Source organism: Sinocyclocheilus rhinocerous, unplaced genomic scaffold (genome assembly GCF_001515625.1).
Source record: "Sinocyclocheilus rhinocerous isolate Xijiao unplaced genomic scaffold, SAMN03320098_v1.1 scaffold75, whole genome shotgun sequence".
Classification (NCBI taxonomy): Eukaryota; Metazoa; Chordata; class Actinopteri; order Cypriniformes; family Cyprinidae; genus Sinocyclocheilus; species Sinocyclocheilus rhinocerous.
Genome location: NW_015632455.1, coordinates 1,511,793 through 1,534,752, shown reverse-complemented (window position 1 = coordinate 1,534,752; position 22,960 = coordinate 1,511,793). Strand labels below are relative to the sequence as shown.

The 22,960-nt window shown below is 34.1% G+C and overlaps 1 protein-coding gene across 1 annotated transcript in view; it reads right to left on the bottom strand.

The window, feature by feature from the left end:
* The window catches only part of LOC107742308 (A disintegrin and metalloproteinase with thrombospondin motifs 17-like), a 137,334-nt gene that overhangs the window by 17,959 nt on the left and 96,415 nt on the right, over window positions 1–22,960 (bottom strand). Inside the window, exons 16-19 of the mRNA XM_016555229.1 lie at window positions 20,234–20,314; window positions 17,194–17,351; window positions 7,543–7,702; window positions 1,488–1,623 (exon numbers count right to left, since the gene is read on the bottom strand). Of these exons, the coding sequence (XP_016410715.1) occupies window positions 1,488–1,623; window positions 7,543–7,702; window positions 17,194–17,351; window positions 20,234–20,314 (535 nt within the window). The remainder of the gene's footprint in view (window positions 1–1,487; window positions 1,624–7,542; window positions 7,703–17,193; window positions 17,352–20,233; window positions 20,315–22,960) is intronic.

Sequence of the window (22,960 nt, the reverse complement as noted above, 5' to 3'; positions counted from 1 at the left end):
CATTTTAATGTTAAAATTTGAGTCATTTTATTACTCTTTGTACTTTTTTTTTGTTTCAGTTAGTTGACAAGGCAAAACTCCAAATTCTTTTTATCTTTATTTTTCATTTTTATGTTTTAGTCATTTTAATTTATTACTTTTTATTTTATTTTTATATAGTACTTTTATTTGATTTTTGACAAGCCAAAACTCCAAATATTCACTTACGGTTTTAAAATTTGTAGAGTTTAAGTCATCTAATATTAATATTTTATTTAATATTAACTATTTTTAATAATTTCAGTGTTAGTTAAAAATAACAACCCTGCAAACCAGATGCACAGTAGTGAGTTCTGCACAAGCAAACAACCCTTCAAATTTTCTTTAAAAGATCTAAAAAGCCAGCTGACAATCTTATTTTTGTATTTTTTAATGATTTAAATAGTACATTAAGGCCCATTTACACCTAGCCATAAAGTTTTAAACAACTTGACCTGCTAAGGGACTGCGGATGAAAATTAGACAATACATTAAATAGAAACATTTATGCTAAAAATTGCACATGGTTCCTTTCCAAATAAAAATAAATAAAAATCAGCACAGAGGAACATACCTGAAAAACAAGCTTAGAATGAATATGATGTTATTCTCTATTGGCATGGACCTTAATATAGCTAGCATTATAATTATCGTTATTGGTGTGAACAGCCCTTTACTGTTAGAGCAAGAAAAAATGTGCAAATGAAGTTATAATTCTGTAAGCATCTATCCCTTGTTGAAGTGAACCAGCCTTTTCTGCTCTGAATTAACAACTTTATGTCAATATCTTATCTCTTCTAAAGCATGTAATGTGAGACATACCGCATCTTGAAAAGCTACAGATGAAGAAACAGTTTTGGGAATCAGAGCAATCTGATTTTATCACGCAGCATAAATCAAATTATACATATTGCACCTAAATTGTGAAACCACTACAAGCTAGCATGATAAAAACAACGTGAATTATTGGTTAAAAAAAAAAAGCATACACAATAAATGTGAAGACTTTAATAAACCGAGCAGAGAAAGAGAGAGAGAGAGAGAGAGAGTCAAACATCTGTTCTTGGGTTTGGTTAAATGAGAGTAAATAATCATAATTCTCATGTTCCCGGGACAAACATATCGTCTGAAATGCTGTAGTTAATTGTGAAGGAGTATCTCTGTGATGCATGATCCTTGAGGAAGAACATGCATCCATGTTTCACAGGTGAGGCTTTCACCTGTACAGAGATGACCGCAACAGACCAGGTTACCTATTTTGTTTAGAAGTTTTTGTCCTGGATTTGTTGGGAACAATATCCACCATGAATCTGTTAAATCTAGAAAGAGAGGAGTCCCAGACTCTGATCCCAAATCCATCTTGTTTGACTCCCTATTGAGTTTTGTGTCAGCTGACGACATAAAAACACACAGCACACACAGATACAGGTAAAGCGGTCCGTTCTGAGAAGCTCTGGCGCTTCTGGTACCTGTATTGGCAGGGGTGGATGTTGCAGCGGCGGATCTGAGGCGCGGGTCTGTTCTCCACCTGACAGTAGCTGTCGTTGACTTGAGTCATGGTCTTGTTAACGATTCTCATGCACGAGACCACAGTCCTTCTCTCCCCTAAAACACAGCAAAACATTTTTATTGGCATACTATACTTTCATAAAATGTCACTCAAGGTTACAGTACGTGTCTTGCATATACTTACATGAATCAATTTGAATGCTTCTTTTTATGTGTGTTTTGTAAACATACAGACAGTATATGAGAGGAAATGTGTCATGCCGTAATCACAGTAAAATATCACTGTAACAACTTCTTGCTTTTAATATTTTTTTTAAATAAAAACCTTTTTTAATAAGAACTCTCAGTGTAAACTATCTCATGAATCTACAGAAGATATCTGTCACAACTTAACACCAATGATTAATAAATAATAAGAAATAATATTTAATAATATGAACTATGTATTTTTTTAAACTAGCATTAATAATTTTAAAAAAGTTTAAACATTTAATAAATAATGTTTAACATTTAAAAATACTAATAAAATAAATAACACTTAATTACGCTCACTGTAAACTAGCTTTAAAAATAATTTCATAATAAATACTTTAAAATATTTAATAAATACTGCTTAACAAATAATAGCAGTTAAAATGATAATAAAATAATATGTAATAATAACAATTTATTATTAATATATATAATAATAATCATCATCATCATCATCTGTAAACTGCAAATTTTATCCAAAGTGACTTATATTGAAATTGAGCTCATACATTCCCTAAAAACTGAACCCATACTACTGTTTGAGCTACAGAAATATTATCTATTTATTATTTACTATGTTGGGGAAAGTAACTTTTAAAAGTAATGCTTTACAATATTGCGTTACACCATAAAAAAGTAACTAGTTACTTATTTGAAGAAATAACTAAAATAATTAATATTATATATAATAATAATAATAATAATAATAATTAAAATTAATGTGTAAATACATGGTTATATAATAATAATAATCATCATCTTTATGGCTGCTTTGAGCCGTCTGAGTTTACTAACAATCCACTGAGGATGTTAAAGTTTGGATTGAGTCGAGGGCTTTGGCAAGCGCTGCAGTGACTCTCTGCTGGGGGTGTTTAACCACAACAGGACAATCTGTGTTTTCTCTGGCACGTGTGAGCGTTTGCACATGATCTGATGCTGTCCGCTCCACTTTCACCTCCCAACCAGCCATGTCCCATTTCAGGTAATTGCAGAACAAAACATTTCTAATTAGGGATAACAATACGCGGTTATTTCTAGTGGTCATCTATAGAGTCGGGGGTTCTTTAGTGGGCATGACCAAATTAGCAGCGGGGAGAAGCAGTGACCCACATAACAGGTGCTGAATTTGCCCGGGACCTTTAATTTCTTCAGTTCTTAATGTTGTTGTAGCTTCAGAAGGTGGCGGTACGCCAAACTGTAGGATTAGCTATGTCATTAATTTTGTGCTGTTCTACGTTTGCCAAGAAAAACCGCAAGCAGTCAGAGACAGAGATTAATTCCTGCGAGCAGCGAGCGGTGAAAGGCAGCCTCAGAGACACAGAGCCAGAAGCTCTGCTCCAAAACATAGTGCGCTGCCTACTTAGTCAGCATTTTAGGCATCATATTTGTGTCCCAGATGCAAAGCTTGTTCCAAAATTATGCCGCAAAATTTTTTGCTGTAAAGCAGCATCACATGTCGTGTACAGTATAATTTATGGACAAAGCAATGCAATAAGCTAAATTCAACAAAATAAATCACTGTGGTACATCTTGGGTTCAGTACGATTTTTTTTAACAAACGAATACCTTTGAAATTGATCAAAAGTGACAGTGAAGATAATGTTACAAAAGATTCTATTTCAAAAAATGCTGTTCTTTTGAACTTGCTATTCATCAAAGAATCCTGAAAAAACTGTCACAGAAAGCACAAAAACATGAAGCAGCACAACTGTTTTCAACATTGATAATAATCAGAAATTATTCTTGAGCAGCAAATCAGCATATTAGACTGATTTCTGAAGGATCATGTGACACTGAAGACTGGAGTAATGATGCTGAAAATTCAGCTTTGATCACAGGAATAAATTACATTTTAAAATATATTGAAATAGAAAACTGTTGTAATAATATTTCACAATATTTATATTTTTACTGTATTTTTTTTTATTAAAATAAATAATAAATGCAGCCTTGGTGAGCATAAGAGACTTGTGAAGAAAAAAAAAATCATACCAACCCAAACTTTTGAATGGTGATGTATATTTCATTAAATCCTGAAAAATATTGATAAAATGGTTAAATGTAATAAAAAGGAACTAATTTTACATAATATATGTGTGCTATGCATTTATTGCACCATTGACTTATCAACACGCAAACATAAAACTAGAGTGTATGTTCTGAGGAGTGTTTTGACAAAACATTTCTGTATGTAAATTTAAGCAACTTACTTATCAGCTGTTCTTTTTCGGAAGTTGCATTTAAAATCCACTTTCCCTCCAAAAATCAGAAGGGGCTCATTAGTTTGAATGAGTGTGACACATCTGATCTCACTACTATATACAGCCCCTTAACCATGGTTTCCAGGGCAACACACTCTTACCCCAGAACAATAGAGTACAGTAGAGTATCCTTACTGTCTCCTATCTGAAAGAAATGCTCACTGAACACTCTCAGATGAAATCTTTCACACGCATTGCTGAATTTAGAGTTTAGATTTTCCGCCTAAATGTGGGTAGAAATACAGTTGAAATAGTGTTTTCTCGTTTTAAAAAATCACTGGCTATTCATTTACTTATTGCCTAGAAATATACGTATACACTGTTTGGTCACCAATTACTGTAGCAAGTGCTGGGGAGCGACTCACAAAATCCCTTTGCAAATGAGCAATCTCTCGGGGATCCTTCAAGACTTTGCTAATCAGGACCTCGACAGCAAAGATAGTTATAAGTATGAAAAGAGTTTAACCTCTTACTAGTCATTGAACTTGTTATGTTTATGTAAATCTACTTCCACATTCATTTATTCAGATCTGCAGTGTGACAGTCCTTTACATAAACTACTGTTCAAATACTGGCGGTCTGGTATAAGATTGTTTAATGTTTTTGAACAGGTTTTAGTTTCTAAAGCTCACCAAGGCTGTATTTATTTTATCAAAAATACAGTAAAACAGTAATATTGAGAAATATTATTAAAGTTAAAATAGTTTTAATTTATTCCTGTGATGCAAAGCTGAATTTTCAGCATCATTACACAAGTCTTCAGTGTCACATGATCTTCAGAAATCAGTCTAATATGCTGATTTGCTGCTCAAGAAACATTTCTTATTATTATCAATTCTGAAAACAGTTGTACTGCTTCATACTTTTATGGAAACCATGATACATTTTTTTCAGGATTTTTTGATGAATAGAAAGTTTGAAAGAACAGCATTTATTTGGAATAAAAAACATTTTGTAACCTTTTGATCAGTTTAATGCATCCTTGCTTAAATGAAACTTTTAATTTCTTTAAAAAATAAAATCTTACTGACCCAATGGAAAGAGATATTTGAATGCAGGAGTCTCAATGTATTAGTGTTTTAAATAGTTTTAAATAACATTTTATGGATTATATTACAATTGTTGTGCATGCATATTAATTCATATTTGTACATTTTTATATTTTAAAATATTTGTATATTCAACAATTCATTTCTTACATCACAGAATTGTTTAATTGTTCTAGTAAAGGCAAAATAGGTGAATAAAAATAACAACAATCTGACAAAATTGTGACCTGTTATAATAATAAAAAAACATAAACTTTAATTTTAAATCTTGATGCTCAAATGGTTAGGTTAAGATTGTGTCCATGTCCATTTGTAAACTACCCAAATGCACACAACACAACTGAACAAATGAATGCACTTATTAATCCCTTCTCAAATAATATTCTCTCAGTCTATGTTTCTATAGGCGAGCGCTCGAGGTGAGTATTAGAGACAGATCCTGCTTCATCAACCCCAGCTGTATTAACGTATGACACACATGTGCTGGCGTCATTAAACACATCATTATATTCTTCAGTTCATAACTGGCTCGAAGGAACGACGCTGACCACAAAACAACCGCTATTTCATAGATGTGTCTAGAAGTTTCCAAAAACAGACACTGCAAATCTCTCGTCAGCTTTTTCAGGCCAGAACATGATTTGCAGCTCATGTCGAAAACATAAAGCTGTTCTATTCCACACAGAGAACGAAATGCCCTTTTAAAAACCCAATGCATCACATTATTTAAGCAAAAGCACTTAACAATTGCTTTAAAAAACAGATTTAACTCGTGTTATTGTGCGCAAATACACACGCTGACGCAACACTTCTAGCAGACAATGACACACCATCAGGAAGCAATAACCACATAAAAGAAACAAGCAGATCAGCGTTAAAACGGGAGCTATTTAAGGGAAGACTGCATGCCGGTCTGTTGCAGATAAATGTTCATCTGCTATCAGATTCGTGAATATAACCAGCAAAACTGTCATGCTCAGACGGGCTTAGAAAATGGGACAGGCCTCAATGTCGCTTTTTGGGTTATTTCATGCGTATCTCGGTCTCAAGTGAATAACGCCTCCACTACATGTGACGACTTTTGACAGCATTTAATTTTGAAAGTTTCATTCCTTTGCGAGTCAGTTAATGCTGATATCATTTGTCAGAGATTCTCTTTTCGTAGCAGTAATTATTATTTTTGGGGCTTTAACTTGCTAGATATAATCACACAGCTGTGCTGACCATAACAGTCACACACCGTCACAGAAACACAGCTGGACAGCTGACGCACGTTAACAGCTTCAACTGTTAAGACTGAAAGGGAATTTAATGAAACCTTTAGGAGAACTGGAAACTTTCCTGATCAGCTTCTGATATACTCTTAAAAATAAAGTTTCCGAAAGGGAGTTTTTGCAGCGATGCAATGGAAGAACGGTTTTTGGTTCCAAAAAGAACCTTTCAGTGATCAGTTCTAAAAAAGAACCATTTTTTCTTAGTGTGAAGAACATTTTAATAATCTAAATCACCTTTTTTCCACTACAGAGTGCATTAGTGCCCATCCACTTTTGCAGCAGCACTGGTTCCAGAAGTATTTTTCCCATTCATTTTGCCCATAAAGATTTTTTTTAAATCGCTATAAGCCATTAACCAAACCAACCAGCTACAAGGAGAATCACATACCAAATGTTGATTAAAAGCGAACAATTAAAAAATTGGAGAAAATGTAGAAGACCTTTGGTTTGGGAAAGAACTACAATCTCATGAAGCATTGCAAATTACATCAATTAAAAAAACTATGGCAAAATGTAAAACTTTTCATTTAAAGTTGTTTCTAGTATCTATAGAAACAATATATTTTAATTTTATTGTTAAATATGCATAAATACACAAGCATATTCAAGTATTTTTGTCATTCGTATGCTTCATGGGAGTGGGTGGAGCTAAAGAGCTCATTTGGTGCTTCTGTTGTCTGATTGGTGGAATTTTCTGTACAGCATCATGGTTAATGTAGTTTATTTATTTTTTTACTAACAATTCCGCTATTGAACAAGATCATTTTTAAAAAATCAGCTGAATTAACACAAAGCGATAGCTGCAACAAAGGGATATACAAATGATTATCAACCTCGGAGCTCGCAACAGTTCTGTTGTCAAGTTATTGTTAAAGATCACTTTCCCTATGGAGAAAATGAATGGAGTTTTTACTTCCGTTTTGCACTCTATCCACCTTATTCTTCCTGTAAAAATGGTCGTGGCCATTTGTTAATTTTATGGGTGTGGCTTCCGGTCTCATTCACTTCCAGCTATTTTTAGCTGTACAAAACTACTCGTTTTGCAGAATGGAAAGATTCTTCAGGGAACCATTGATGCCTTATGTTTTAAGAATGTACATGTGACTGTAATGGCAGTAATGGCAGATAGTATTAAGAAAATAAACCCCAGAGGCATTGTGGATGATGACCGGCACTGACCTCCTCCACAGTGCACACTGCAGTCCTCCCAGCTGCTGTGAGTCCACAGGTACATGTGCTCTGGTTCCTTCACCGGACCGCTGACGTTCTCCTGCGACTGGTTCAGGGCAACCGTGTACTCATAATGGATCCCGTATGTCTGATCGTGGAACAGCAGAACCTGAGAGAAAAATTGGATAAACGTGATATGAAGAGCATTCAGGAACACTAGCCTCTGTTTATGAGCTTACGTGTTCTGTATTTTGCCCAAGATAATTCTTTAATTCACCATGGAGGCGTTAAATTGATCCAAAGTGGCAGTGAAGACATTTATAATGTTACAAAATTTTGTTCTTTTCAACTTTCTATTAATAAAAAAAAATCCTGTATCAAAAAATGTATCAGAGTTTTCACAAAAATATGAATCGGCACAAGTGTTTTCAACATTGATAATAATCAGAAATGTTCCTTGAGCAGCAAATCAGCATCTTAGAATGATTTCTGAAGCATCATGTGACACTGAAGACTAGTGTAATGATGCAGAAATTCAGCTTTGCATCATAGGAATAAATTACATTTTAATATAATCATAATCATATAGAAAACAGTTATTTTAATTTGTAATACTATTTTAAAATTTCACTGTATTTCTGATTAAATAAGCAGCATTAGTGAGCAGAAGAGACTGTCATTAAAAGACATTAAAAAGTCATTAAAAAGTCCACCATTTTTAGTGAACCAATAGTTCACCATTTTTGGGTGAACTATTCCTTTAAGACATTAAAAAGTCTTCATGTCCCTAAAATTTTGATTTATTTATTATTTATACCAGCTTGAAAGTCAGCCCCCAAAAAGTTGCTTCAGAATGCAAGTTATTACATTTCCAAAGTTACAAAAACGATTTTTTTCCCCCTTAAAATAATGTGGTCTAATGAATAATTCACAAAAAGTCCAGGATTTTGTATTAAAAAGTTCATTTTAGATTTAATTTTGATTTTATTTCAAAAATTTTCCTGTGCTCAAAGCTAAATGGACATATTATGAGGCTGGCGATGAATAACTTCACTGGCCTGAGCAAAGCTCAGAGCTGAACCCCACTACACACCTTGAGGAACACCGACTGCTGTTAATTACAAGCATTAGGAGGTGTCTGCATATGTTTGGCCATACAGTGCATCTCCAGAGGCCTGTGAACAGGCACAAGGTCTGATTTCAAGAGGCTACCAAAACGCCATGAGGAAAAAAGGATCACTTCCATTCATTCCCATAATCATTTCCAGGGACAGGACGAGACTCCAGCCTCCAGCACACCCTTTATCACAAGATCCATCTCGTGAGAGCCATTCCTCACAGACGGTGGAGGTTAACAGCCCCGCAGAACTCTCAAAGAGCCTCAAGAGCCGTCTCACTGTCAGTCAGTGGCTAATGACATGAATGAAACTATACACAAGAGAACACAACCACACATTCAAAATACTCAACAAGCCCACCAACAGCAGATGAACAAAATATACAGTCAGTGAATCTCATGAAAACATGTCCGACTTACTTTTCCCTCTAAAATCACTAGTAAAATGATCATAAATGAAGACTATTTTAGGGCCATTAACTTTTTTGCATCGAGACATTATTTAATTATAATTAAACACATTTTCTACCAAGTTCTAATAGCAATGTGTGCTGACATTTTGAGTTTTTTTAATGATGGTTCCTATTAGAATGTCTTCAAATAAAACTGTACTAGTATAATCTTTTGTCATTTAAATCAGCATATAACAAATTCACTGTAAAAAATACTCCCATGCTGTACAGAGCATTATTTAAATAAATAATTTAAAATTGTATTTCACATTTAAGCAATAAGACTGAGATTTTATACATTACTTGCATTGTTATGAAAATAATGTTTAAAAAACACTCAATGGCCCTAAGAATGGTCAAAAAGGGCTTTTTTCTTTATGCAAGTCCATAATCCATAATTACGCTTCCTCCAATGAAAAAGTTAATCTCCTGTTTTCTCTCACATCAAAATCCACCCACATATTGTTTTAGAACTGTTTCGGACCATTTTCGTAATAGGTGCTTGATCTGTGCATAGTTCTCTCCTGATTCAGATGAGACAACTTTTTTCACTGGAGAAGGCAATATTATAAATAAAAGACTCACATTTTAGTCAGAAGCAACGGGTTAAAGTTATTACAAACATGCAGCTTTTCGCTTCACAAAGATGTTAATTGATGGACTGGAGTGGATTGTGATGTTTTTATCAGCTGTTTGGACTCTCATTCTGACGGCACCCATTCACTGCAGAGGCTCCATTGGTGAGCAAGTGATGTAATGTTACATTTCTCCAAATCTGTTCTGATAAACAAACAAACAAACCCTTCTACATCATGGATGTCCTGGGGGTGAGTACATTTTCAGCAGATTTTCCTTTTTAGGTGAACTATTCCTTTAATTACGTATGCACCACATGCCACTGAAACATCACAAGTGAATATTCACACTCATGGCAAGATTGGCACATGCCCAAATGCCCATATGGTTTATCTGGCTATTTTTCTCACCTAATTTGGAGTATTTTGCATCTATTTAGTTATTCAAGGTCAGAAAAACACTCAATTTCTGGCCTAAAGATGACCAGAGACACATTAGAAATTTATCTTAAATATTCTAAATGGATCTGAGAACACTCTGACTGTTTGAAGTGGAGCATCTGTGTGCCAGAGGACATCTTGAGAGGAAAGCTTCATCTAAAGCCTGCTTCACTGCTTAATTACATTAATTAGAGATCTCTCTCAAGACACCTTCTGGCTCTCTGGACTAAACAAACCTTTTTGCTTAGAACTCTCGGTGACTGCGGGGGAGTGGAGATTACAGGTCTATTCTCTTCATCATAAAGAGTTTTGAGGAGATATTAACTGAAACAACGTGCCTGGATTAGAGGATTAGAGAAATGGCTTTCATTCCATAGTGAGCAGTAAATTGCGTTTCTGCATTATTTTCTAAATTGTTAATCTTATCATGCATTAGATGGATGTCTTTGGTTATTGCTTATCTTAATTAACTGCTCTTTTTTTTTACTACACACCCCTATAGTGAAAAATAAATACACTAAAATTGATTTGAAATACGTTTATTTCATGCTAAGTTTATTACAAATATTACATATTAATACCCTGCGATTGTACTTTTTTTGGTATACTAAACTGGTATACTTAAAGTCTGCTAAATTGGAACAACTAATTTTGTACTTTAATTGTGAAGAAGTAATGCTGAAGTGCAGCTAAAGATACACTGAAGTATATTTGATTGTGCTAAAGTGGAACTACTGCAAGTATACTTCAGGTACACTTTAAATATCTTGCATTTAAAAAACGATATTATTTAAAGATCATGCAATCCTCATCGGTTGTGACATTAAAACACATTTTAGGCTTAATATAAAAAAATGTGCAAGCAGTACTCCAAATAAAGTTTAATTAAAATTTTCATATCAGTAAGTCTCGAGTGATATGTCAGTAAATATGTTAACAAATTTGAACTATACTTAGTATAAAATAAATGTGACATACATTTATATTTTTTTACCTGGGACATTTCTCCATTCCAGTGTTTTTGTTAACTAAAACTGAAACATTTTCTTTAATTAAAATAAAGCTGAAAAATTAAATAAAATATAAAAATTAGACAGAAAAAAAGAAAAAAAAAATGAAAATTAGAAATGAAAAGTTAAGTACTACAATTACTAAAAGTTAAATAAATAGAAATAAATTAAAGCAAAATTTAAAAAAACTACACAGGAAAAAAATGTAAAAACGTACTAACAAAAAAAATTTTCACTCAGAAATTGCTAGTACATTTCACAAACAATTACAAAGAAATGGCAAGGAACACATTGGATTAAACGTGACATTTTCCAGAAAAAAACAAAAAAGTATTTTTGTAAAATGCTCTCCAATAATCTTTGTAAAATCACTTTTACACTGTAATAAACACAAAATTACTAAAAACGAACTAAAATTAAAATGAAAGCTGAAAATATAAAAAAGCTAATTCAAAATATATTCAAAAATACTATAATAGTATAAATAGTCAAATTTAAGGCTCAAAACATCAACAGACGACACAGTCAAATGGTCTATCATATCGACATCTTCAGGTTAGAAGCACACCGCAGGAAATGTATACTAAACTGTTTGCACAACTATCTTGACTTGTCTATGTATGGAAGGGGCAACCTGTGACTCAGAGCAAAGAAATAATGAGGACCCTGGAGAAAGAGCAGAAGAGCAAGAGGAAGAAGTGGAGTGGATGGAGGAGGAGGAGAGGAAACGGGAGGAAAATGTAGGAAGTAGGAAGAGATATAAAAGGGGATGTAGGAGGAGAGAGCAAGAGAGGTGGCCATCGAAACAAGTTAAAGTTAAGAGAGTACAGCATGGCACCAACAGCATGGAGTTTATTCCCAAGAATGCATGAACTGATAAAAATGCATACCCTGAATGCAATGCAAGTTGAGGGAAAAATAGCATCTGCTAAATGCACAAATGTGAATGTAAATGTGTACAAAATGGTTATTGTTCAGATGAGATTATATTAATTCATTTTGGCGAAAATGCCAATAGCCAATTGTAAACTGCAAAAAAATGATCTTCATCCTCGGTATTTTTGTCTTGTTTTCCAGTACAAATATCTAACCATTCTTAAATCAAGATACATTTACATGAGCAGCAAAAAGACTTTTCTGAAAAAATTAAATAAAGAAAAGTAAAATAATAAAATAAATCAAATAAAAATACATTCAAAGGGAAAACAAGATCTTTCTGACCCCAGAACTGTAAAACTAAAACTTAAATAAAAAAGAACATTAGAAATGTTTCCTCAAATTAAATAACTACTAAAATTACTAAAAGTGAAATAAATACAAATTAAAGTGAAACAGACAAAAAAATTACACTGAAAAAAAAAGTAAGATTTACTTTAAAGCAAATTTCACTCAGAAATTGTTAGTAAATTTCACAAATAATTACAAAGAAATGGCAAGGAACACACTAAATTAGACATGAAAGGATTCATGTAATAAAAATTAAACATCCACTCACTTAATTTTAATACATTTTTCAGAAAACAAGACTTAATATCTTGTCATTAATGTGTCATTTTGCTTCTCAAGTAAAGTAACAAGTGTCTTGATTTAAGAAAGTTTAGATATTTGTAAAACTACAAAAATACTGAGATAGAAAATAATTTTTTGCAGTGTAAATAAAGTGTTAGCTCATAAGAAAGCAAAAGTAATTGTGCAGTGAACAGTTTTAGTAAATTAAAAGCCAAACAATTGTATTGTATTGATTGTTTTGAAAGCATGGATCTTGGCTTGGAGAAATCAGTAGAAACTGTAGGCGTACTTCAACTTTTGTTGACGTGTGTTTCGAGACGTGCTGCATCAAGCTATTTTTGCGTTGTGAACGGGCCCTAACGCCACATGACATCATGATGAAATCATTGCAGTCGATGTCTGTGTCGACACACGGGTGGAAAAGCAGCACTAGACATGCATGAAGGTGAAGACATCAGGTTCAGCAGCGGCTCCGTCCCAAAACATCTGCGTTACTGCTTTCAAAACATTTTGCATGATCTGTTTTCCATTCAGTTTATGTGTTTGCTTTGGATTAGCAGACTGCCATGTTTTCCGAATATAAAATAGCATGTTTTGTTAATCCTGAAGTTGTTCATGATGAAGACAAAATATGCCATAATTATACTCTAAATCAACTAGTAACCAGGAGAACATGACAGTTACAGTCAGCATGAAATCAAAATCACCATTTACTTTCTTAAAGTGACAATTTGCCCAAAAATGAAATTATTTACTCACTCTCATGTTGTTCCAAACCCATATGCTGTTTTTTTTTTCCAAAGAAGCTTCATGCAGCTTTCCACAAAGAGCTTATAATGACCCAAAAAATTCTCAAAAATAATTCCCCAAAGGTAGTTGACTTGCATGCTATATTCCAAGTCTTCTGAAATCATCACATGATATTATATGAGAAACTGTTCAAAGTTGAATCAATTATTCACAGAAAATCTTCCACACTGCTAGATGTAAAGTTTTCGGAAACTTAACTGCAAGTTAACTGTATTTAAATTATGCAATTAAATAAAAATACATTAAAATTCATATTTATATTAAATGCAATGAACTTTAAAGTGCTTTTTGACCCACTTAATTAGGACTTCAGTACATCTTTATACTATATGTAATTTCATAATATGTAATACAATATGTCTGTCTGAAGTTGTTAATATGCTTTAAGACAAACCATGTGCAAATTCATCAGTCAAAACCATTGCTTAGCATTTTCTCTCAAAACTACAACATCTGGGCTGTATAATTATAAGGGTGTAGAATTATATTCAAGCCACTGGCTTTGTAAAAATCAACGCGTTTCAGAAAGGCGGGGCATAGAGGAGAAACAATAATGTACAGTATGTGGAAAATAATGTGTTTTTTTAACCTTAAACCGCATGAACACATTTCATTACACCAAATACACCAAATAATGTTCTTTTTAGCATCATCATATGACCCCTTAAAATAGGTCATTTTGATTATCAAAGATTAGTTTTAAGAGATCAAATTAGTGATTTTAAGAATTAAACTTTAAGAATTATACTGTAGTTATGAAGGTGTACTCTCTTTAAGTACACTTAAATGGCCTTTTATTTAATTATATTATCTGAAAGTACAGTTTAAAAAAAATTAAAATTAATATTTCAGATTTGAAGTACAACACAAGCACAATGAAATGTGCATTCAATACAATTAAAAAAAGAATGAAAAAATAAGAAGATATTCTGAAGAACGTTGGAAACCACGGTAGAATAGGGGATGGTAAGTCAATGGCTACCGTCCACTATTTGTGACATGATCACCAGCCATGATCATTCACAGCGCGAAAAAGCGAAGATTTTTATTTCATCCTGTGTGTCGATTTTTTTCCCCATTGCTCCGCGATGGAACGGGCCGTCCAATCAGATTTGAGCTTAGATCACATGCGTGGAGCAGCTGCTGTTGCACAAAAAGGCAAAGAGTGGTGGCGCTGTTTCGAAAACCAGTGTAAACAAACACGAAGAAGAGTATTCCGAGTGATTCCAAGAGAGAAGAGAGTGGATGCCAAGTTCTTGTTATCTTTGGTATCTGAGAACAGATTTATTCTCACATGTTCTTAATATAATTTCTATTAATTCTCCACTGAATTATGTGATCTGGAGTGTCCGTTTTCTTCCACGTGTGCAAGTGTTATGAGTCAGAGGCTCAGAGCGCGTTAACTCTCTAGATCAGGGGTGCCCAAACTCGGTCCTGGTGGGCCGGTGTCCTGCAGAGATTAGCTCCAACCCCAATTAGACACACCTGAACCAGCTAATCAAGCTCTTACTAGTCATACTAGAAACTTCCAGGCAGGTGTGTTGAGGCAAGTTGGAGCTAAACTCTGCAGGACACCGGCCCTCCAGGACCGAGTTTGAGCACCCCTGCTCTAGATCTTCCGTATTAAAAAAAATCGAGTGAAATATATTTATACACATGAAATATGAAAGCAAATAGACATATGATTATGACGATATATTTTCTGTATGTGTTTTGTATGCAGCTCATGGTATTTTTATAACAATAAAGGATGTTTTATGACAATAAGCAGTGTGGCGTGTGGCAAAGTCTGCCTATTATAGAATCAAAATCAACTATACATCATAATCGGAAGTTATTACAAGCACTCGATGATGGTTTAAAGTGAGTTTTAAGCAAAAACATTAATAATTAACGTACATAAATTTTCAAATGTGGCTTGATGCTACTTCTGTTTGTATTTTAAAGGTGTCATCGGATGCCCATTTTCCACAAGTTGATATGATTCATTAGGGTCTTAATGAAAAGTCTATAACATACTTTGGTTAAATTTCCCAATGGTAGTGTAAAACAACACCCTTTTTACCCTGTCAAAACAGTTTTTTTTCAGAGCAAGCCGTTTTCTTGCATGCCGCTTTAAATGCAAATGAGCTCTGCTGCCCCCGCCCCTCTCTTCCGAGCCGCTTTCGGAGAGACGGTAAACTTTAGCAGCATTCATCGTGAAACTTGCTAACTAGCACTTCATTAGGAAAGGCAATTTGCAAAGATTCATAAAAAAAAAAACTTATACTTACTTCTTCTGTAGGTGAAGCTGGATCACGAATGATTCGCGCGAACATAAACGCATTTACCTTTATTTATATAGTGCTTTTAACAATACAGATTGTGTCAAAGCAGCTTTACAGTATCAAATAGGAAAATAGTGTGTCCATAATGCAAAAGTACAATAGTAAACACAAAATTTTCAGTTAAAGGCAGTTCATCACTGAATTCAGTGATGTCATCGTCCAGCTCAGTTCAGTTTAAATAGTACCGTATTGGCCCGAATATAAGACGACCCTGATTATAAGACGACCCCCCTTTTTCCAGATGTACGTTTTGGAAAAAGGCTTTTTAAAAACCAAATCTTGTTTTTTCTCAGTAAAACACATTTTGGCTTCAATTATTTTCATATTGTATATTTAACAAACGTAATCCACTGCGTCTTCAGCGGCTCAGATGTCGGGAGTAAATGACGACTGCTATGTTCATTATTACATCCAACAACAGAACACCTCAATTGCTTAGGAGTCATTCTTGTCTACATCTGCTCCGGAAAAAGTTGGAGCCGGCCGTCGCCATCTTGGCGTCACTCCCGGATAATTGAAAATGGGCAAAGAGGCCCCAGCCTCTAGCGGCCAGTTGATGAATTGCAGTTTTAGTCACTTCCATGTTGGTTTCACAAGAGAGACCGGAAGGTTGCCGCTTGGACGTCACACAGACAAGAAGCTCAGATCGGCTTGATTTGAGAAAGGCCTAATGATTTTAGTAGATTAAAAAAAAAAACACTGGGTGGATTTTATCATTATAGGGTGGTTGTGTACACACACTGCCAACACACATTTATGTTCAAACAACATGTAAAAGTGCTTTTCGCATCCGATGCCCCCTTTAAGATGTTTTCTTGTAAGCATTATAGATAGTTTGTGTTTCTGGCATAGAACCGAACTTTATTTATCTTATTTTAATGCTGTATATTAAGCAGCGGACGATGTTAAATCCATATACGAGACACATATCTGAGGAAAAATGCACTGTTGGTCGGCGCCACCTTGCGTGCAGGCGTGAATTAGCAGAAGGTGATCAATCGTTTTGCTCTCGGTGTGAAAGCAACGTTCATCTGCGATTCGCCTGGCTTTTTCGCATCTCGCTCAGTGTGAAACGGCTTTACACAGTCACTACTGATAAGCTACTACTAAATATTGTATATTGTAGAAACTTTAATTTTCTGTGAAGCTGCTTTGCAACGATTTGTATCATGAAAAGTGCTATACAAATAAACATGAACAGAATTTTCATTGAGTGTTCATGATTCAATCATTTCCCTGATAAAACCATGTCCTGTCCTACAGTATTTCCCATTGATTATCTGATTACGGAAATAAAATGTGCAGCGGATGGCTTTTTACACTGAATTAAGCGTAAAAGCACAGTTCAATAATAAATGTGTGAAAGACAGTAAAGATCTAAGAAAGAAAAAGGTGCATGTTAGTACATAAAGAATTTACCATGAGGTGGAGTGGAGTCTTAGTGGGTCCCTTGGCAGACATTTTTTCCCACAGTCCTCTCCTCACATAGCGGACCGTGGTGCCAGCAAGCTCAAACTCCCCTGGCAGCTCGATTTTCCAGTCATTGTTTATGGATCGCTTGCTGGAGTCCTTCAGAGCTGCAACAGTCAAACAAGAACACATTTATCTAATTCATATTATACAAGCATCATTACAATATATATACACTATATATTTATACTATAATAACCCTGGTACAGAGTCACATACATTACATTTAAATTTTATTTTAATATAGGATGCACAATAAAATATTCAGCTGAACTTAAGCTTCTTAACTTTAAATTTGGTTGAAATTAATTTAATATTCATTTTTTGTTTAAAATATATTTTCAGTTTTTCATAAAAATAGTCAACAGATCGAAACCTCCTTTATACTGAGGGAAAAAAATTGCAAGTAAATTTCGCAAATAATCAAGTAATGCATTTAATTTTCTTGTAAAACATACTTTTCTTTGTTTTATTTATTTATTTATATATTTATTTATTTGTTTGTTGTAAAAAGATTTTTAGCATCAATTTGATTATACACCTTATGACTGCTAATGGTGGGATTTTTTTTTTATTAATATATCTCTGCCTTCACACAGTCCAGAATTCAGTGCAATCTTTTCCTTTTAAAATGAAACTTCAACACATTCTTACCATTAAGTATATGAACTTCTTGTGTTGAATGAGCTATTGCATATCGTTCATCCATCATTAGCTCACAGTCATCCTATTTTTATACACACATATATACGACTCCATGATGGTTTTCTGAGCAGTGGAGGCTGAAGATGTGATTGCCCACAGTCTGCTGCAATGAAAACATGAAGCGGTTTGTTTTGGAGAGCATCTGCGCTGAGCTCAATGGGAGGGGTGCACTTTCATGTCAATTAAAGCGTTTTGGCTGGAATTAAAAAATATTCTTCTGTTCTCTTACAAAAGATGGCAAAGCAGGCCCAAGCTAAACATATGTTTACATCGCCCTGCATATGAAGCACAGATTGCATCCTGCCAGTTCAGTGTTAAATGAAAGGCATTATAGAATAAAATTCATTGATTAGAAAGCCTGTAAACTTCACAATCTTATATAGCTCATTCTATAATATCTGACACTTTAATAACTTCAACCCAGGCAGTCATGTGATACTGACCTTTGGGAGAAGGGATGTTTATTTAAGAATATGTAGAGTGAAGTGTTATTATGATCTGTCAGCATTATGTCTGTGAAGTTGGACAGCAAAACTCCCCTGGCAGCTCGATTTTCCAGTCATTGTTTATGGATCGCTTGCTGGAGTCCTTCAGAGCTGCACCAGTCAAACAAGAACACATTTATCTAATTCATATTATACAAGCATCATTACAGCAAAACTTTATGATTTAGTTATCAAATATAACAAAATTATTTGAGATTATTCCAATGCAAACTTCCTTGATTTTGATCTAGTAGACCTGATTCAGTAGCTAACTTAAAAAAGGAGATTTTCGTAAAATGCATGCCAATCATATTGTGTATAGTGCCATATTCATGCATACTTTATGAAGCTTATATTGCAAATTCAATTGAAAAACATTCATTAGTATCATTGAGACCCTATTATATTTCTTATTTATTTCTTGGTTTTTATTTTTATATTTTCTGCTTACATTTTAATTTTTAGTAATGTTGTTGTGTGTTTTTTTCATTTTTATTAGTCTGTTTTTTATAGTGTTAATCAGTTCATTTAATTATTTTTATTTCAGTTTCTTTTATTTTAGTACATCAAGATAAACTAAAGGAAAATGAGAAAGAAGGCGCCTTTTCAAAAACCTCTGACTCATTAAAATAAATTAAATTACAATGAATATGCTCATCAATTGTGGGGCAGCCGGACAAATTAAGTCTTAAATAAGTTTCTTATTATTTATAATATTCTCTCAAGTGAGATTCGCTAAATACAAGAGAGAATCTCATGGCAGTCAAGACCATGTCTGGCATATTTCACCCCAAAATAAAAAGAATGAAATGAGAAATTACAAATTGTGTGTTAAAAAATGAATCCTTATAATTTTTAGTTGTTACATCAATTTCATGACATTTAAGCACATTTCCTACACAATGTTTATTAAGTTTAAAAAAATAAATAAAAACATTTTTTTTAATGTACATTATTATTATTATACATAAATTTACATTAATTTACTTCGCAAATTCTCATTATTATTATAATGGCAAAAATTTAATAATAATAATAATATATAGACATTATTATTATTATTCAATATATTATTATAAAGTATTTAGAATTTATGCATTTTAATTTATGCTATAAAAAGTATTTTATTAAAACAATTTATTTTTACAACAATGAGAATTGCAAAAAAAAACATATATGGACACATGAATTAAAATTCGGGGATAAATGTGCTTAAATGTCATTAAAGTAAAATAAAATTTTGTTTAAAGAAAACTAAGCTTGTTAGCAATTAACATTATTTTGCATTATTTTACATAATAATAATAATAATTATTATTATTATTTAGTACTTTCAATTTGGGGGATAGATATACTTAATTGTCCTGAAATAATGCAAGAATTTAAATAAATAATTTATATTTATAACATTTGATAAATATGGCTTCATTTATTTATTAAATGTATCATAATGTATGATATATTTCCTGTTTTCTGATTTTGGGGTGAAAAATTATCAGACATGTTTCTGTGACATTCACTCACAAAAGTGAATATTTGTTTGACAAAAAATAAATAAAATTACAAAATTAGTATTGAGCTGCATAAAGCAAATGTGTCATATGTCCTTAGTGTGAGTTTCATCCTAATTTGACAAGCAGCTTGTCAGCAGAGAAGCGTCATTTGTCATAGCGCAGCATTAGAGAAGACACATGGCGTGACTCCTATCTACAGCCATTACAGAGCTGCTCCAGTCTCACTCAGAGACATTGTGTGGCTAGTTGGAAGATGGTTGTTATGGCAACAGGTTGAGTAATTACCCAGAAAGCTATGGGACGGTTTGTCTTCCACAACTTTGATTCGCCGAGCTCCCACCGGAATGACAGCTGCCTCGATGTAACCTTTGGGAAGGAGAGAAATAAGAGGAGAAATGAGAGAAAGAAGGGTGGAAAATGAAAAGAGATGAGCGAGATTTCATACTGGTGCACAGGTGGGCAGACACAGGTGCAGGTGTGCATTTCTGTAAACATGTACGCAGTCGTGTGTGTGGATAAAGCACATGTGTCTGTCACTACAAACAGTGTGTATTCCTGGCCAGTCAGAGTAGATCATTAACAATATATATATAACATATATATATATATAAGTGTGTCAAATTCTTTGGTGGTCGACTCTGATCAGAAGCAAGGCATTTTCCTCTGACCTACACACACAACTCCCATTTCAAACACCATTGTGACACAAAGTGTCTGGGCAGTAATGATAAAACCAATCTGCTGTACTGTTTATACACACACAACAGCCACATTCAGAAACGGATGCTCAGATACATCACTGCACTGAGTGCAAGGAACGCTGATGGCTCCGTGTATGCCAGTAATTGCAATCGGTTCAGCTCATTTAAAAAGGAGACCTCAGACTCTAGCGGCTTTGTGAAACATGTTTTCTCATACGAAGGACGTGATTAGTGTGACCTCAACTGAGATGATCTGACCTGCGCGTCGGATGACAGGCTGGTGTCCTTTACTGCCCCACACTTTGCACCAAAGACGCTTTATACTCACCGTGTTTGTCCTGGCGTGATCGCAAACATGAGGTTATCACTCCACACACCACCACAAACCCCCGTTAAACACCCAAAACCTCACGACGGCCACCCGATCGCATAAAACACACCGAGCCCAGATCACAAACACACACTCGTTCACATGCCACCACATCTGGAGGACCTGCAATAACCGCTGGACTTCGGGATTCGGTTTCTGTTTGGTTTTGTTATGGAGAGTAATTCATCTCAAACAATGAAAGTTGAGGGTATAGATGTAGGAAAGCTTTTCTGCCAAGCCGTTATTGGCCTCTCCTGGAAGATGGACTGAAATTTGTCAGGAAACTTTATTGTATCAGTGATGTCTACCTTTTGAAAAGGAATATCTCACCCAGAGATGAAAATGATGTGTAATTTTCGGTCTTTTGTGAAATACAAAATGATGGTGATGCTTTACTGAATGTCTGAGCTTCTGTTCTTACAAAGAAAGTGGATGGTGATTAATACTACAATGCAAAATTGCAATACTACATGAACAGAAAACTCATATGAGCTACTTTTATGGCATTTCTGTCATTTTAGGAGCTTTAAAGTATAAATCATGTTCCACTTTTGTTGGCAACAGAAGACAACAGATCTATTTTTCAGTTTTACAGGAGAAAATGAAATCATACAGGTCTGAAACAACAACAGGGTGAGAAGCGATTACAGTATTTTCATTTCTGGGTGAAATATTCCTTCAGTGCCCCAGTAAAGACATAGGGTCAGTGTTCAGCAAGTATCTAACAGTCACAGAATCAATTTTGCACATTATAAGACGAACGAATAATAGGGTGATGTTTCTGTGTTTCTGGCTGAGCAAATGCTACCTTTCAAAAAGCTGGGGTCAGATTTGTTTAGTCTTTTTTGAAAGAAATTAATACTTCTATTCAGCAAGGACACATTAAATTAATCAAAAGTGACAGTAAAGACATTTATAATGTTACTAAAAGATTTCTATTTCACACAGAAAAAAAGTTATTTTAAAATTTCTATTCAAAGAAAAAAATGTATGACAGTTTCCACAAAAATATGAAGCAGCACAACTGTTTTCAAGATTGAAAAATAATAATAAATGTTTCTTAAGCAGCAAATCAACATATTAGACACTGAAGACTGGAGTAATGATGCTGAAAATTCAGCTTTGCATAACAGAAATAAATTACATTTTAATATACATTCAAATAGAAAAGAGTAATTTTAAATTGTAATAACATTTACTGTTTTTTAAGATACTTCTTTCATTATAAAAAAACACTTTCTGATCCCCATATTTTTGAACAGTAGCATATAAACCCAACAGATGCTTAATTTTAGTTGATTTTACCAAACCGAGGCCTTGAGAGAGACTTGAACTCGATATAACTCTTCCAGGAGAATCCAAAGAGGGCTTAAAGGGTTAGTTCACCCAAAAATTAAAATTAGGGCATAAATTACTCACCTTCAAGTCATCCTAGGTGTATATGACTTTCAGATGAATCCAGTCGGAGTTCTATTAAAAATTGTCTTTGATCTTTCAAGCTGTTTAATGCCACTGAGCGGGTGTTGCAGTGCTTCAGTCCAAAACAAGTGAAATAAAAAGCGCCCATCCATTAAAAAAAAGTGTCTCACACGGCTCCGGGGGGTGAACAAAGGCCTCCTGTAGCGAATCGATGCGTTTTTGTAAGAAAAATATCCATATTCAAAACGTAATAATCACTTTAATCTAGCTTGCGCCAACAGTTGTACACAGAAGCAGCTCCGGGAGGATGACGTATGAGTTCAGCGTTGCGCATGCGCCGGTGAGTCTCGTGAAAACCAACGTTTGTTTACAAGATCAAAAGAAGCAAAGTTTCCTTACTTTAGCAAAGGAAAACCAGTCTCCTCTTGGCTTATATCGAAATCCTCCGACATTCTTCTTTACAAATCCTCGTTGTGTACTTCTAATAAGTGACCGTTGTTTTGTTTTGATCTCTCCCCTGCG